At 42.7% G+C, this 17000-nt stretch overlaps 1 protein-coding gene across 1 annotated transcript; it reads left to right on the plus strand.

The window, feature by feature from the left end:
- The first annotated feature begins 251 nt into the window (after positions 1-251).
- On the plus strand, positions 252-9790 carry LOC147238498 (collagen alpha-3(VI) chain-like). The gene is made up of 19 exons (XM_086198243.1): positions 252-333; positions 603-627; positions 1116-1235; positions 1349-1521; positions 1612-1843; positions 1938-2090; positions 3452-3550; positions 3664-3836; positions 3927-4158; positions 4253-4405; positions 5007-5126; positions 5240-5412; positions 5504-5735; positions 5830-5982; positions 6900-7019; positions 7131-7303; positions 7977-8208; positions 8303-8455; positions 8848-9790. The coding sequence occupies exons 1-19, from the start codon at positions 283-285 to the stop codon at positions 8862-8864; spliced, it is 2784 nt and encodes a 927-aa protein (XP_086054369.1). The 5' UTR covers positions 252-282; the 3' UTR covers positions 8865-9790.
- The last annotated feature ends 7210 nt before the right edge of the window (positions 9791-17000 follow it).

A 17000-nucleotide genomic window follows, 5' to 3' on the forward strand; every position in this document is an offset into this window, starting at 1 on the left:
GAGAGAGAGAGAGAGAGAGAGAGAGAGAGAGAGAGAGAGAGAGAGAGAGAGAGCGAGATGTACTTGGCTCTTTTCCCAGGTGTCTCTTGTTTTTGTTCCGTGGGCTAACAGGCTTAGCATCAGTACAGGTCACAGTCTTCTAGCACTCACTTCTGGTTAGAGTGACAACTCTCATTCTCCTATAAGACTGAGCTCCTTTTTTTAAAAATAATCTTTATGTTCTGACATTAACCATTGTTCTTCTTTTCAGACTTGGCATCTGCACTGACTAAGAGCACCATCATGGCTCCAGTTCTCCTCATCCTACTTGTGTCTTTGAGTGTTGTTCCTTTGGTAAGATTCATGAGTGCAACACTTATGATGTAATACATTACTGATCTGCATGATGACCAGATGCCAAGTTTTAAGGAACCAAAACATATAAAGTTGCTTTCCAAGTTTGGTAATACATTTTTTTGGCTCAATTGCCATCAATTTTTAGAGGATTAATGCGTCAAATAATGTAAATGCACATAGTATGTGGTTCACAAATTTAATAGATTTAAACTTTAAAAATATCTTGGTGAAAAAGTGGGTGATTTGAGTGTGCAATTCTGTTTCAGGGAGGGACAGAAAGAACTGTATCAGGTGAGTTGAATCATGTACCAAATACATGGATGAACTCTCATGTTCCAGCATTTCTGCTTTGGTTACAAATGAAAAAATAATAATAATGATAAACAGATGGTGAAAACATAAAAAAATGTAAAAAGTTAAAAAAAATCATGTATAATGAATTGTTAAATTAACTATGCTGACCTAAAACTTCAAAAGCTCTGGCAGATCTTTTCTCCCAGAAAGAAAAGCAATTGTCCTCAATTTTATGACCACAGTACCACAAAAAATGCAAGGGACAAGGAACAACTCGTATTCAGTTAAATGTATAACTCGTATTTTATAAGTAAAGTGTGCTTCGAAACAGTTCCACTTGTTTGTTTGAAAGATCCACCTGATTCCCTCCTCCTCCACAACATTTTTATAGGTCAGCTGATTCTTGCAGCAGTTTGTCATTAAAATCCATGGTAGATTTTCCCATTTTCAAACTGACCTTGTCATTCTCTCCTCACTGGCTGAAGCCTTGGACCCGTGTGCCACAGGGGACCATGACTGCCAGCATATATGCATCAGCTCCCCTGGATCATACAAGTGCGCCTGCAAAGAAGGCTTTACCCTCATGGACAATGGTCGCAACTGCAGTGAGTGTGTTCATTGTGTTTGTGTGTGAGTCTGAAGCTGTTTGTTCAATCATGGTCTCTGAGCTCCCAGATAATCATGCTCTATTGGGTACATCTGTGTCCAACCGCTCTAGCTTGCAACAACTCAAAGAAAGATGTGGTGTTCCTCATCGATGGATCTGACAGTGTGGGAGATGCGGACTTTGAGCTGGTCAAGCAGTGGATCAAGCAGCTCATTGACAGCATGGACGTGTCTGACACCAGTGTTCATGTTGGACTGGTGCAGTTCTCCAGTACTGTCAATCAAGTACGCGTGTACTTTGTTGTCTTACTCCCTCTTGAACACCTCCCTCATTCTTGCTCAGATAAAGGTACTCTTTCCATCTCCTTATTGCAGGAATTTCCCTTGGGCCAACACAACAACGTGCAGGACCTTAAAGATGCTGTGGACCAAATGACCTACATTGGGCAAGGGACCAACACAAGCAAAGCCTTACATTATCTGGCAGACGAAAGCTTTAGTGTGGCTCAGGGCGCCCGGCCCGGAGTCACCAAGGTGGCCATTCTGGTCACAGATGGAAAAAGTGTGGAAAGTGTCGGAGAGGCTGCAAATAAAACCAAGGAGATGGGTGAGAGGAGGATGGATTATTTTACTGCCTGCTGTTGACTCATGCACTACCCTCCATAGAGGCACACAGACAAGCCTCTCTGTGTTTGTTTCAGGGGTCAAGGTGTTTGCTGTCGGCGTGGGTGGTGCAGCAGTGGATGAGCTGACAGAGATTGCCTCAGAGCCCACTGAGGAATACTTGTACTACACAAACAACTTTACAGCAATAACCCAGATATCAGAGGAGCTGGATGACAAAATCTGTCAAGGTGACACAATTTTTTCCAGATCGAGATTCTGATTTCACCGCTAAGTGCACTGATTTAATAGTTCATCTTGTCACTTCTACTTTTTCCAAAAACCTTTTATGACCTGGCACTGGTAAAAGCCATGTGGCTGAGCAGAATGGTTTCAGGTAGTACATCTGTCTGTTTGTCCCATTTCCACTGATGCAATGTTTTAGCTGTGCCTTGAGAGGATATCCTCAAAGATTACACAAACCTCTCCTGTAACTCAAAGATAAACTGGAAAGACTTTTGTGGTCGAAGGTCAAGGTCTAACCACTGTCACCTCACATGAATATGATATCTCAGGAACATGTCAATAGGAAAACCTCAAATGTTGGGTATATTTAAAGATAGATAATTAAGATTTTGATTTTCAAATTGAAGGTTACTGTCACCTCATTTGAATGAAAATTTCCAAGAATGACTCGAGTGTATTTTACATATTTGGTTCAAATGTCGGCTGCACGGTGGTGCAGTGGTTAGCAGTGTGGCCTCACAGCAAGAAGGTTCTGGGTTCGAGCCCCGGCTATGGGAGGGTTAACGTGTGGAGTTTGCATGTTCTCCCCGTGTCTGCGTGGGTTCTCTCCGGGTCCTCCGGCTTCTTCCCACAGTCCAAAGACATGCAACTGGGGACTAGGCTGATTGAATACTCTAAATTGACCATAGGTATGAATGTGAGTGTGAATGGTTGTTCGTCTCTCTATGTTGGCCCTGCGATGGACTGGCGACCTGTCCAGGGTGAACCCCGCCTCTCGCATGTTGACACTGGGATAGGCTCCAGCCCCCCCGCGACCCTCAATGTGTAGGAATAAGCTGAAGATGACAATGGATGAACGATGAATGGATGGTTCAAATGTCCCCTAAAGGGTCTCCTCTAAACAATCCATAGAAAAGATTGTGGTGGGATATTGTTGAGTTTATGGTGTCAGGAACACACTACAAACAGTAGGGAGTGTGGGACTTACAGGGTATTCATTTGTGGTAGAAATGTGAGGAGTCCTTATTTGAGACACCATTCGAGGACGATTACATTCCAAATACACTGTGCTTTCACAATAAAAAATAAAGTTTTTGACAATGCAGCATCAGTGGACAAGCATGTGCATCAAATTTGCATCCCCAAAAAGGAACAACAAATATTTTATTCATGAATTGTGTTTCCTAATTTCCCATCTGTTTGTTTGAAAGTTCTCCTTGATTCCTTCCTCCCCCACAACATTTTTATAGGTCAACTGATTCCTTACAGCAGTTTGTCATTAAAATCCATGGTAGATTTTCCTATTTTCAAACTGACGTTGTCATTCTCTCCTAACTGGCTGAAGCCTTGGACCCGTGTGCCACAGGGGACCATGACTGCCAGCATATATGCATCAGCCTCCCTGGATCATACAAGTGCGCCTGCAAAGAAGGCTTTACCCCCATGGAGAACGGTCGCAAATGCAGTGAGTGTGTTCATTGTGTTTGTGTGTGAGTCTGAAGCTGTTTGTTCAATCATGGTCTCTGAGCTCCCAGATAATCATGCTCTATTGGGTACATCTGTGTCCAACCGCTCTAGCTTGTAACAACTCAAAGAAAGATGTGGTGTTCCTCATCGATGGATCTGACAGTGTGGGAGATGCGAACTTTGAGCTGGTCAAGCAATGGATCAAGCAGCTCATTGACAGCATTGATGTGTCTGACACCAGTGTTCATGTTGGACTGGTGCAGTTCTCCAGTACTGTCAATCAGGTACGCGTGTACTTTGTTGTCTTACTCCCTCTTAAACACCTCCTTCATTCTTGCTCAGATAAAGGTACTCTTTCCATCTCCTTATTGCAGGAATTTCCCTTGGGCCAACACAACAACGTGCAGGACCTTAAAGATGCTGTGGACCAAATGACCTACATTGGGCAAGGGACCAACACAAGCAAAGCCTTACATTATCTGGCAGACGAAAGCTTTAGTGTAGCTCAGGGCGCCAGGCCAGGAGTCACCAAGGTTGCCATTCTGGTCACAGATGGAAAAAGTGTGGATAATGTCAAAGAGGCTGCAAATAAAACCAAGGAGATGGGTGAGAGGAGGATGGATTATTTTACTGCCTGCTGTTGACTCATGCACTACCCTCCATAGAGGCACACAGACAAGCCTCTCTGTGTTTGTTTCAGGGGTCAAGGTGTTTGCTGTCGGCGTGGGTGGTGCAGTGGTGGATGAGCTGACACAGATTGCCTCAGAGCCCACTGAGGACTACTTGTACTACACAAACAACTTTACAGCAATCACCCAGATATCAGAGGAGCTGGATGACAAAATCTGTCAAGGTGACAAAATTTTTTCCAGATCGAGATTCTGATTTCACCGCTAAGTGCACTGATTTAATAGTTCATCTTGTCACTTCTACTTTTTCCAAATGCCTTTTATGACCTGGCACTGGTAAAAGCCATGTGGCTGAGCAGAATGGTTTCAGGTAGTAAATCTGTCGGTTTGTCCCATTTCCACTGATGCAATGTTTTAGCTGTGCCTTAAGAGGATATCCTCAAAGTTCACACAAAACTCCCCCTTTAACTCAAAGATAAACCGGAAGGACTTTTGTGGTCGAAGGTCAAGGTCGAGTCACTGTCACCTCACATTAACATGATATCTCAGGAACACATCAAGAGGAAAATTTCAAATGTTGTGTATATTTAAAGATAGGTAATTAAGATTTTGATTGTCAATGTCCAGTTTACTGTCACCTCATTTGAATGAATGGTGCTTCCAAATTTACCATGTGTTTGTTTGAAAGATCCACCTGATTCCCTCCTCCCCCAGAACTTCTGTAAAGTTCAACTATTTTTTCTTGGCAGCCGTTTGTCATTAAAATCCATGGTAGATTTTCCCATTTTCAAACTGATGTTGTCATTCGCTCCTCACTGGCTGAAGCCTTGGACCCGTGTGCCACAGTGGACCATGACTGCCAGCATATATGCATCAGCTCCCCTGGATCATACAAGTGCGCCTGCAAAGAAGGCTTTACCCTCATGAACAATGGTCGCAACTGCAGTGAGTGTGTTCATTGTGTTTGTGTGTGAGTCTGAAGCTGTTTGTTCAATCATGGTCTCTGAGCTCCCAGATAATCATGCTCTATTGGGTACATCTGTGTCCAACCGCTCTAGCTTGCAACAACACAAAGAAAGATGTGGTGTTCCTCATCGATGGATCTGAGAGTGTGGGAGATGTGAACTTTGAGCTGGTCAAGCAATGGATCAAGCAGCTCATTGACAGCATGGATGTGTCTGACACCAGTGTTCATGTTGGACTGGTGCAGTTCTCCAGTACTGTCAATCAAGTACGCGTGTACTTTGTTGTCTTACTCCCTCTTAAACACCTCCTTCATTCTTGCTCAGATAAAAGGTACTCTTTCCATCTCCTTATTGCAGGAATTTCCCTTGGGCCACCACAACAATGAGCAGGACCTTAAAGATGCTGTGGACCAAATGACCTACATTGGGCAAGGGACCAACACAAGCAAAGCCTTACATTATCTGGCAGACGAAAGCTTTAGTGTAGCTCAGGGCGCCAGGCCCGGAGTCACCAAGGTGGCCATTCTGGTCACAGATGGAAAAAGTGTGGAAAGTGTCGGAGAGGCTGCAAATAAAACCAAGGAGATGGGTGAGAGGAGGATGGATTATTTTACTGCCTGCTGTTGACTCATGCACTACCCTCCATAGAGGCACACAGACAAGCCTCTCTGTGTTTGTTTCAGGGGTCAAGGTGTTTGCTGTCGGCGTGGGTGGTGCAGTGGTGGATGAGCTGACACAGATTGCCTCAGAGCCCACTGAGGAATACTTGTACTACATGAACAACTTTACAGCAATAACCCAGATATCAGAGGAGCTGGATGACAAAATCTGTCAAGGTGACACAATTTTTTCCAGATCGAGATTCTGATTTCACCGCTTAGTGCATTGATTTAATAGTTCATATTGTCACTTCTACTTTTTCCAAATGCCTTTTATGACCTGGCACTGGTAAAAGCCATGAGGCTGAGCAGAATGGTTTCAGGTAGTACATCTGTCGGTTTGTCCCATTTCCACTGATGCAATGTTTTAGCTGTGCCTTGAGAGGATATCCTCAAAGATTACACAAACCTTTCCTGTAACTCAAAGATAAACTGGAAAGACTTTTGTGGTCGAAGGTCAAGGTCTAACCACTGTCACATGAACATGATATCTCAGGAACATGGCAAGAGGAAAACCTCAAATTTTTTGTCCATTAAAGATAAATTATTAAGATTTGATGGTCAAATTGAAAGTTACTGTCACCTCATTTGAATGAAAATTTCTAAGAATGACTCAAGTGTATGTTTTCATATTTGGTCCAAATGTCCCCTGCAAGGAAAAAAAATCCATAGAAAAGATTGTGGTGGGCAAATATTTGGGTCACAGTGTCAGGAACACACTCAAAGCATCAAAACCATAAAGTATTCATTCATGGTTGAAATGTGTCAAGTTCTGACATGATACACCACTCAAGGATGATTACATTCCAATTACATTGTGCTTTCACACTAAGAAATGAAGGAATTGAAAGTGAAACATAAATGGACAAGTGCCTGCATCGAATTTGTATCACTAATTAAAGAACAATCCATATTTTATTCATGAATGGTGCCTCCTAACTTTTCCCCATTTTTTTGAGCGATCCACTTGATTCCCTCCTCCTCCACAACATTTTTATAGGTCAGCTGATTCTTGCAGCAGTTTGTCATTAAAATCCATGGTAGATTTTCCCATTTTCAAACTGACCTTGTCATTCTCTCCTCACTGGCTGAAGCCTTGGACCCGTGTGCCACAGGGGACCATGACTGCCAGCATATATGCATCAGCTCCCCTGGATCATACAAGTGCGCCTGCAAAGAAGGCTTTACCCTCATGGACAATGGTCGCAAATGCAGTGAGTGTGTTCATTATGTTTGTGTGAGTCTGAAGCTGTTTGTTCAATCATGGTCTCTGAGCTCCCAGATAATCATGCTCTATTGGGTACATCCTTGTCCAACCGCTCTAGCTTGCAACAACTCAAAGAAAGATGTGGTGTTCCTGATCGATGGATCTGGGAGTGTGGGTGCTGCGAACTTTAAGCAGGTCAAGCAATGGATCAAGCAGCTCATTGACAGCATGGACGTGTCTGACACCAGTGTTCATGTTGGACTGGTGCAGTACTCCAGTACTGTCAATCAGGTACATCCGTTTTGCTGTCTTACTCCCTCTTAAACACCTCTGTTACACCCCGCTCTAGGAGGACAGGGGTAACAAAGGAAAACTTCCCGAGATGTTCAAGTTTGGGAAATAAAGGAAGGATTTTATTACAAAACTTTAACTAATTGAGTGTGCACACGGGCCTCACAGGTGAAGACATTACCAAAATGAAATCATTGAAACAAAACAGGCACAGAGAGGAAACTAAAAGCGGCATACTAGAGCAGATAATATAATCACAAGTACTGTTGTTCATCAAAGAAAAGAAAACAACTCAAAACGGATTCCTTGAGCCGATCCCGACCAAACCAATAACTAGAAACCAAAAACACGTGTCACATACGCAGAAGGCACTAACAGAAAGAAAACGCACGCGAGGTTCATAGAGTTTAGGCAAAACACGTGATAAAGGTTGTCTGTAAATGGATTACTGGGATGCTGTCCGTGCACTGGAGGATGGCTCTTTTTAAGGCTTCAATGGTTGGCTGCATGCTCCTCCTCCTCGGCCAATCATGCACTCCCACCTGTTTCCAATTCGTTTCCATAGACACACCACAACCACACTCACACATCATCCACATAAACATGGGGAAAAACTGGTTGGGGCCTTCATTCTTGCTCAGATAAAGGTACTCTTTCCATCTCCTTATTTCAGGAATTTCCCTTGGGCCAACACAACAACGTGCAGGACATTAAAGATGCTGTGGACCAAATGACTTACATTGGGAAAGGGACCCTCACAAGCAAAGCCTTACATTATCTGGCAGACGAAAGCTTTAGTGTGGCTCAGGGCGCCCGGCCAGGAGTCACCAAGGTGGCCATTCTAGTCACAGATGGACGAAGTGAGGACAGTGTCGGAGAGGCTGCAAAAAAAACCAAGGAGATGGGTGAGAGGAGGATGGATTATTTTACTGCCTGCTGTTGACTCATGCACTACCCTCCATAGAGGCACACAGACAAGCCTCTCTGTGTTTGTTTCAGGGGTCAAGGTGTTTGCTGTCGGTGTGGGTGGTGCAGCAGTGGATGAGCTTACAGAGATTGCCTCAGAGCCCACTGAGGACTACTTGTACTACACGAACAACTTTACAGCAATCACCCAGATATCAGAGGAGCTGGATGACAAAATCTGTCAAGGTGAGAATTTTTTTTCAGATCGAGCTTTTTCATTTCACGTCAAAGTGCATTGATTTTATAGTTCATCTTATCACTGCTGCTTTTTTCAAATGCATTTTATGACCTGGCACTAGTAAAAGCCATGTGGCTTAGCAGCATGGTTTCAGGTAGTACATCTGTCTGTTTGTCCCATTTCCACTTTTGCAATGTTTTAGCTCTCCCTTGAAGTGCGCCTGCAAAGACGGCTTTGCCCTCATGAACAATGGTCGAAAATGCAGCAAGTGTGTTCATTATTTGTTTGCGTTTGACACATAAAATCCTGTGAAATTCTTGAATTATTAATATTCATATTTTCAGAGGAATTGTCGTGCAACATCTGTTTAGATGCTTATTGCTTTCTTTTCTAACTGCAGAAGACGCAAGCAAATGAGAGCATTTTGTCAACTTCCTTGAGAGACAAGAGAATTCCCTATCGATAACTGGAAAGAATATCCTTAAATGCAGTGGAGGAACTGATATCTTGATGTGTTCTTAATGTATTTCTGTTGCATGATTGTTGTCCATAATTAATATAATACTGAGGACCAGTTTTGAGCTAGGTATTGAAAACGACTAACCACTATTACTTAATTAAAAAATAAGTCAATTTCTTTGTTGATTACTCACAGCAAGAAGTAATGTATTACCTCGTTACTTTTTAGGCATTTCTTTAAGAACATTCTTTCATGCTCCCATTCATGCCCTTGCAGTTTCATTTAAAATTATATTTTAGTTGGAAAATTTTTTCGGCCCATTTGCCATGTGCCGTGTGGACACGTTATCATGCTCACAAGTTGCCTGAAAGCGGGTGACTCCACAGTAGAGACAGGCTCCATATTTCCAACAACATTCCTCACAATAACTCTGTTGATCTGTTCCTTGCAAACAGTCAAGCTGCTGTTGTTTAGGTGGAGGGGCTTTACTCGCTTTGGGTGTGTCCACCGATGCCGGGTTGGGTTCTAGTTTTCTAGTTTCATTTAGGCATGTAAGCATTTAGCCTCTGGAGGTGCTTCAACAGATTGGAGTTGCTGTTTTTTTTTTTCCAAAGTGGGGGTGCGCAAATTAAAAAAATGTGAGGCAGTTTAGAGTGATTTTTAGTGGGATTTTCCCACACACGAAAGAGTAGGAAATAAACATTTCCTCTGTAAAATTTAAAATCAAAAGCTGACATATTAATTAATAAAAAAATGCATCCTCTTCAAAATCCACCCCATCGTAAGATGAAGTGTAGGAGAAGTTATCTTCGACACATGGCATCGTTGGGGTTTTTTCCCGAAGGTATGGGGATTTGGGTGTGCATCAACCTGGTCGGGGGTGAAGGGGGTGTGTGGCCAGAAAACTTTGGGAACTGCTGATATAAAACATTGACTCAGTTTACTGGTGGACTTACCGTTTTAGGGATTTGCGCCCTTCGGACACGTGAAGAGAATTTCCATCAGTTGTTTTTGTTTTGTTACATTTCCTTCTGGACAGTAACCACTTTTACTTTTGGAGTATAATGCTTGCATCATCATAGATTACTTAATTTGGATCTTTTTTCTTGTTCCTTGTTTTACTATTGTATGTCTGTAATTTGGGGTTTTGTAAAACTTGCTGTATCTTGCCTTTAATAAATCTTACTTGAATTCCTTCCTGTGACATTGGTTTGTTTTTGTGTGTGTGTGTGTGTGTACTGAGCTGGACCAGACCATAGCTTCTGTGATCAATGGCTTCTATCGTGTCCACAGCTGGATTCAGGACAGATTTGGCTGTGTGAAACTGAACTGAACCTTATTTTGTGTGGAATATTCACCTCTACTGGAATGCCAAATTGGCCTACTCAGAAAAGACAGAAGTCATTGTGTTTGGTCCAAAAAACGCAAAGCTTGAGGTCAGCAGCCAACTTGACTCAATGACACAACAAACCACCGCCCAAGCTAGAAACCTTGGTGTTGTTATGGACTCAGACCTGAATTATAAGAGCCACATAAAAACTATCACTAAATCAGCCTATCATCATCTCAAAAACATTGCACGAATCAAAGGATTTCTCTCTAAACAAGACATGGAAAAACTCGTCCATGCATTTATTCTTAGTAGGCTAGATTATTGTAATGGTGTCTTTACAGGTCTCAGTAAAAAAATCAATCAAGCACCTGCAGCTCATCCAAAATGCTGCTGCCAGAGTCCTGACCAACAGTATGAAAATGGACCACATTACACCTGTCCTTAAATCGCTGCACTGGCTCCCTGTGTGTCAAAGGATTGAGTTCAAAATCCTGTTACTGGTCTATAAGTCACTGAATGGGCTTGGGCCTAAATACATGTCAGAGCTGCTGACTGGGTATGAAGCATCCAGACCCCTCAGGTCATCAGGGACAGGTCTACTCAGTGTCCCCAGGGTCCGAACCAAGCAGGGTGAAGCTGCTTTCAGCTTCTGTGGTCCACACCTGTGGAACAAACTCCCTGAAACTCTGAGGGGGACACAAACTGTCAGCTCATTTAAATCAGGGCTGAAAACTGCTGTTTACTGCAGCCTTCATATAGTCTTGATTTGGGATTGATCTGGGTGATTTGGTATTGATGGATTGATTTAATATTGATTTGTCTGCTGTCAAATTGATTTTAAATGATTTTTGAATGTTTTAATTCATGTTTTCGATTTTAAACTGATTCTAACTTTCAATTTCTCATTCCCTCTGGAAAGCACTATGAATTGCCCTGTGTATGAATGGTGCTATACAAATAAATTTGCCTTTGCCTTTTTTTTTCCCTTACTGGTGATGGTCACTTTTCTGGTAGATGTGCATGTGAGTGATAATGTTAATATTGACCACTTGGAGTATAGCAGAGTTACATAAGGTGTTCCACAGGGTTCAGCTTTAGGACCAATTTTTTTCACTCTTTCCATGCTTCCATTCGGTGACATAATCCAGAAGCACTCGATCAACTTTCACTGTTATGCTGATGACACAGAACTTTACTTGTCAATGGAGCCAGACAACACAAGCCATCTTACTAATCTGCAACACTACCTGAAAAATTTTAATTCCTGGATGTCTTCTAACTTTACTGGTAAATTCAGATAAAACTGAGGTCATTGTGTTTGGACCTAAACACCTCAGGGACACACTCTCTAATCGGATCACTACTCTAGATGGCATCACCTTGACCCCGAGTACAACTGCAAGGAACCTTGGAGTCATTTTTGACCAGGACCTTTCCTTCAGCTCCCACATAAAGCATGTGACCAGGACCGCCTTCTTCCATCTGCGAAGTATCGCTAAGATTAGGAATATCCTTTCCCAGAGTGATGCTCAAAAACTGGTGCATGCATTTATCACTTCTCGGCTGGACTACTGCAACTCTCTCCTGTCACGATGTCCTAAATACTCTCTAAAGAGTCTCCAGCTGGTCCAGAACGCTGCAGCCAGGGTTTTGACGGGAGTTAAGAAGAGAGAACACATCTCTCCCGCTTTAGCTTCTCACCACTGGCTTCCTGTAGGATCTAGAATCCACTTCAAAATCCTTCTGCTGACTCATCAGGCTCTCAATGATAAAGCTACATCCTATCTGAAAGAACTAATTATCCCTTACTGCCCTACCGGAGCACTCCGCTCCAGAATGCAGGTCTTTCAGTGATTCCCAGTATCTCTTAAAACAGACTGGGAGGTAGAGCCTTCAGTTACTGGGCTCCTTTACTGTGGAACCAGCTCTCTCCATGGGTCAGAGAGGCAGACACTCTAACTGAGATTTAACCCCATCTTTAAAAATCTGGAGTTTGAGCTGGAAGAACTGCAGGCTCTAGCAGAGTCCTGGGGAACTCCAGGCCATTGAGACTCCCTCAAACAGAAAAAGGTAACCAGAGGCAACCTGCTAGGTGTGTCAGCACAGGGAGCTCTGGTCAGGTCCGGGTTCTTAAATGTTGAAATGCATGTGATCACTATAGGCCAGCATGAGGCCTTTCCATAGGCTCAAAAGCCTGATTGGTCCTGGTTAGTACTTGGATTGAGACTGTTGGGGAAAAAAAACAGGAAAAAAATAATTTGTAGAGTTTCAAATACCTGAAGTCTTTCACATTCCCGTTACAATGAAAGATCGTCTCTGTCAACTGACAGGAAACAGCGGGATTTAGTTTGGAGATGAATAATTGTCATAGATGGTCAATTGCTATTGCAGTATATTAAACAAAAATAAAAATAGTGTCCCATCCTTGGAAATATAATAACCTTCCCGATTAGCCACTCCTCCACACTGCATGTCACATGATGACTTCATTAAATGACTGAAGCGTCTGTCACATGCCCCTGCTGTGGAGGGTCTAACTGTCCATCCATGTTCAGATCATTGATGCAACGACTCTGCTATGATCAAACTACTCAGGATGAAACAGACCAATGTTGAGATCAAGTAGCAACTCAGCAGCTGATCAACAGAGTCCTAAGCACCAGTAAAGCCTGTTCATCGTCCCTGGGTGGGCTCCAACCACCAGCCTCTCTCTTAACAGCCGAGCGCCACAGAGACTCTGAGTCACCTGCTTTTCATGAGGAGTTTTCAGGCTAAATTCAGTGTGTGAGGTCCACACTGCACACATGAGGGAGGATGAAGGACAGAGGAGAGTCTGATTGTCATGGTGAATCATCAGCACTCACCACCACGCCATGATGTCACCACTTGACCTGAAGTCACAGTCTTCAAGAGTACAAAAACACACACTTTACATTCTTGTCATACATTGAGACTGCGGAAGTTGTTCATTCCCAAAATACTCGCTTCACCAGTTTTCACAGGCATTGGACTTCTATTTCTCAGTATATCAAGGCTCAGTCGACACCTCAGAATGCTTTCTTTTAACCATGCGCATTACAGAAAAAAGGGATTCCACTTTTTGGAATGACAAAAGGTTCCCTGTTGGTTGGTAAATCGTGACAGGAGTTCCTGCTCAGTACACAGTGACTCCACACTCCAGTGATGAAAAGAAAAGCAAAATTACATTCTTAAATATATAATTATTGGTCAAATATGATTTGTTTTTTGATCCACATTACAAAAAAGGTTACTTTTACTGTTCCTGAAGTTCCCTGTTGGCTGGTAAACAGTTACAGGAGTTCCCTCTTTGCATCAAGCAACATTCAGTACAGAACTACAGAATCAAAAAAAAAGGGGAAAAGCAAAATGAACAAGTAAAACTACAATCTTAAGCAGATAAATGTTGGTCAAGTATGATTTGTTGTAGTGTTAGTCACATTAAAGGCAAAAAAAAATCAAGTGCAGCCACACAGAGACAGGAAATTAATATATTTGTTCTTCACACAGCATTTTTATAGCTATAAGGAACAAAAACTACAAAGCAGTATAAAGAAGTTCAACACAGAAATGTAAATATCAGTGGCTCTGACAGGTTATAATGAAGTTAGCAGGTAGTGTTGGTGCGATGACAGCGATGTGCTGTTACATGAACCAACACTGCTGTGACCCTCTCTCTGGTGCCATATTAACATGAACTCCCAAAGTTGGGACCAACACTGCTGCTCCGTTTACATGAACTATCAATGTTGGGACCCGAACGCTGATGATCTGGAATGCAAGCTCCCAGTATCCAGGTACATAACACCAATAGTCCACAATGGGAGCTTCCAATGTTAAGGCACAGAACTGATATTCCATAAATGTGAGCTCCCAGTATTCAGGCACGCAGTAATAATGAGTGATTTAAAAAAAAAAACATTACCAACACGACTCGTAAAAACTATGAATACTACAAATATGAACACATGTAACATTTACATCCCCATGAGCAAGCACTTGTGACAGTGCTAAGGAAAACTCACTTTAACAAGGAGAAACCTGGAGCAGAACCAGGATCTGGGTGAGGGCCATCTACTGCTACTGGTTGGGTTGAGAGAGAAATAGGTTGGGGGGGGGGGCAGATGTTCAGATTGGATAGCCTCTGCATCCTAGTCACTGAACTACTCTCCAGCTGCAACGAAACAATGCAAATTGTCACGATCCCTGTCTCGTGCTTCCTGTTTTATTTTGTAGTCATATCCTGTCTTCCTGTCCTCCCTCCTGTGATCACCTTATGTGTCTCACCTGGGTGATTGCACCACCTGTGTCTTGTTTTCCCTCATGTATATAACCTCTGTGTTTTCCACAGTTTGTTCTTGGTCCATTGCATTTTGTTGCAGGTTGTTGCCTGCCCCGTCGTGTATGTGGTTGTGTGGAGTTCACCAACTGTGTCACAAGTCTCAAGTCACCAGTCTCAAGTCTGCAGACTCTAGACGTCAGTCTACAGTTGCCAGCCTTCAAGTCAAGTTGTCAGTCCTCCAGTGTCCCCATCTCAAGCCTCAGTTATAGTCAATAAAACCTCTTTTGTGCACCGTCCTACTCAGTCTGTGCTTGGGTCTACTTCCCCCTTCCCATCCTACATGTAACGATAATTACACATGTAAAAGTAATTTTGCCACAAAGCACATTTTTATTTGAAAATGTGAAATTTTTACTTACAGTTGATGTTCGTGTCATTTCCTCCAGATTCTTCCTTTGAATTTGCCCACTCCTTTGTAGGGCAAAGAGAAGTCTGCTCACTTTGGCTGTTTGAAGTGTTTCTTCTGGGAGTCTGTAAAACTCCCTCTCGATGCCAATATGAAGGCCAAAATAGTTTGCCACTTGGTCCAATTCATGCCTTTGCAGTCATAAAACCAGTGAACGTGTGGCTACGTGTTTACATCCAGTAGTTTTGTGGGTGGAATTTTTTCTGGCTGTTTTGTTCCACAAGCTTCTGCAAGTTTCTTTCAGCAGTTACATCCACAAATGTTCTCCAGACAAGCACAATGTGGACAAGCACAAATGTAGGGATTGCTTGAGGGAATTCCAACATTTTCTCTTGCTTTGTTCAAAGTTGGACAGACTCCTTCACATTGGTTGGAACAGAACCGGCACTTTGAGCCCTACTAGGTGAGTTTCTCGCGCTATCTAAGAGTGAGAGGCTCTCCTAAATTTCATCTTGATATTTGTGTTGCCTTCTTTCCAGTAATGTTGTTACTTGCATCATGGAGACTTCTTCATGAGGACAACTGAATAAAATCAGCTGTGTCAGCAAGACTTGAGCTCACTCCAAGACCTTTGTGATGGCTCCTCAAGGAGTTTTGCTGACCTTTAAGGTTTCAGATGTTCATGAAGTTTCCTAATGCCTTTGGACAGAGGCAGCATTTGGGGGCTGTTCATTTCTTTTGATCCAGTGTTTTTAGTGCACTGGGAGACACGTGTGTTGTCCATACCAGTTCAATTAATTTGCCAAATTGCTCTGTTCTTTTCTTCCTTGCCATCTTGACGCAGAGCCCATCGTTGCAAAATGTCAGACACATTCACAAGGGAACGGCACAGTTTCAGGAACAGCATCAGTTTGTGGCGAGTTCAAATCCAGTCATCTGTGGTCCAGCCTCAAGAACCGGATTGAACTTTCCTGGTCTGATCAAGTCTTCAGAGGTAAAGTGGGAATTGTTCTTGCCACCAGGAGGAGTCTGGCAAGTTGTCTCATCTTGTTCCTCATGTCAGCCCGATGTGGTCCAACTTCTCCATTTTTAAGAATCCTCCTCTCTCCCAAGGAAATTATGAGCATGTCAGGTTGCACAGTCTGAGTCATGGCATCATAAGTCACCTCTTCAATGATGTTTTTTACTCCGCTGGAAATTTTAGTGGCCAGGAGCAACAGCAGGGAACAACTTGTCTGAATTTTCCTTCTCAGTGGCCAGCATCTTTTACCTGCAGTGCTTGATGTCTCCAGGTCTGTTTTAATGGACATAGAGAAGCAAAACTTGCAAGGCAGACGGTCTGTTGCTGTTGACACATGGGTTGCTTGCCTTTTGGGGATGACTTGTCCTTCCCAGAGGACAGCACTGAACAATTAAGATCATTTCCAGGTTCCTCACTTTGCTCAAGAGAAGACTGCACATGGCTGACCCTTGTTTGTGTGCAAGTGCCAGAGCCACTTCAGCTTTGTTCCAATGCTTTTGCTTCAGGTGTCTTGTAATGTTCCCAAAAGGCTTCTCTCAGTAGAGGCAGTAATTCTTGTCATGCACTCGCTGGTGTGCAGTGTTGAAGGACATCTTCACTTTGATTGCATCTTCTTGTTGAGGGGTTTTTGGAAGTTCCTCTTCTTTGATTCCTTTTCGCTTGCTGATGATCCTCATCTGATATTTCAAGAGCAGAAATAAAAAGCTAAATTATTGAATTCAAATAACAGAATTTGTGTGTGAGATAATTTCTAGCTTTCATTTTCACCACCTCCAGTTTAGTAATTAAACCCTTAATTACCATTTCCCTCAGAAAAAAGTTTACAGTGCAAGAAGTTAAACTATTGAAGGGGAGGAAATGCTTGGAATCGAAAAGCAATCTCTCCCCATTCTGTTTTTCCTGGTACTCAGCAGATGATTTCAAAGTATATAATTGTTTTAATCCGACTTCATTTAAATTAACTTTTAGATATTTGATGAGGATTGATAACTTAACCAGTAGTTAATATAGACTAAGAATGAAGCTCTATTCT

The sequence above is a fragment of the Aulostomus chinensis genome, chromosome 24 (assembly GCF_037954235.1).
Source record: "Aulostomus chinensis isolate RoL2024-O1b breed Wild chromosome 24, RoL_Achi_v1.0, whole genome shotgun sequence".
Lineage (NCBI taxonomy): Eukaryota > Metazoa > Chordata > Actinopteri > Syngnathiformes > Aulostomidae > Aulostomus > Aulostomus chinensis.

Coding starts and splice junctions, on each gene's coding strand:
- LOC147238498 (XM_086198243.1), top strand. CDS start 283: ATGGCTCCAGTTCTCCTCATCCTACTTGTGTCTTTGAGTGTTGTTCCT. Junction 5,413..5,503: donor TCTCCAGTACTGTCAATCAA/GTACGCGTGTAC, acceptor TCCTTATTGCAG/GAATTTCCCTTGGGCCACCA. Junction 8,209..8,302: donor AAAAAAAACCAAGGAGATGG/GTGAGAGGAGGA, acceptor TGTTTGTTTCAG/GGGTCAAGGTGTTTGCTGTC.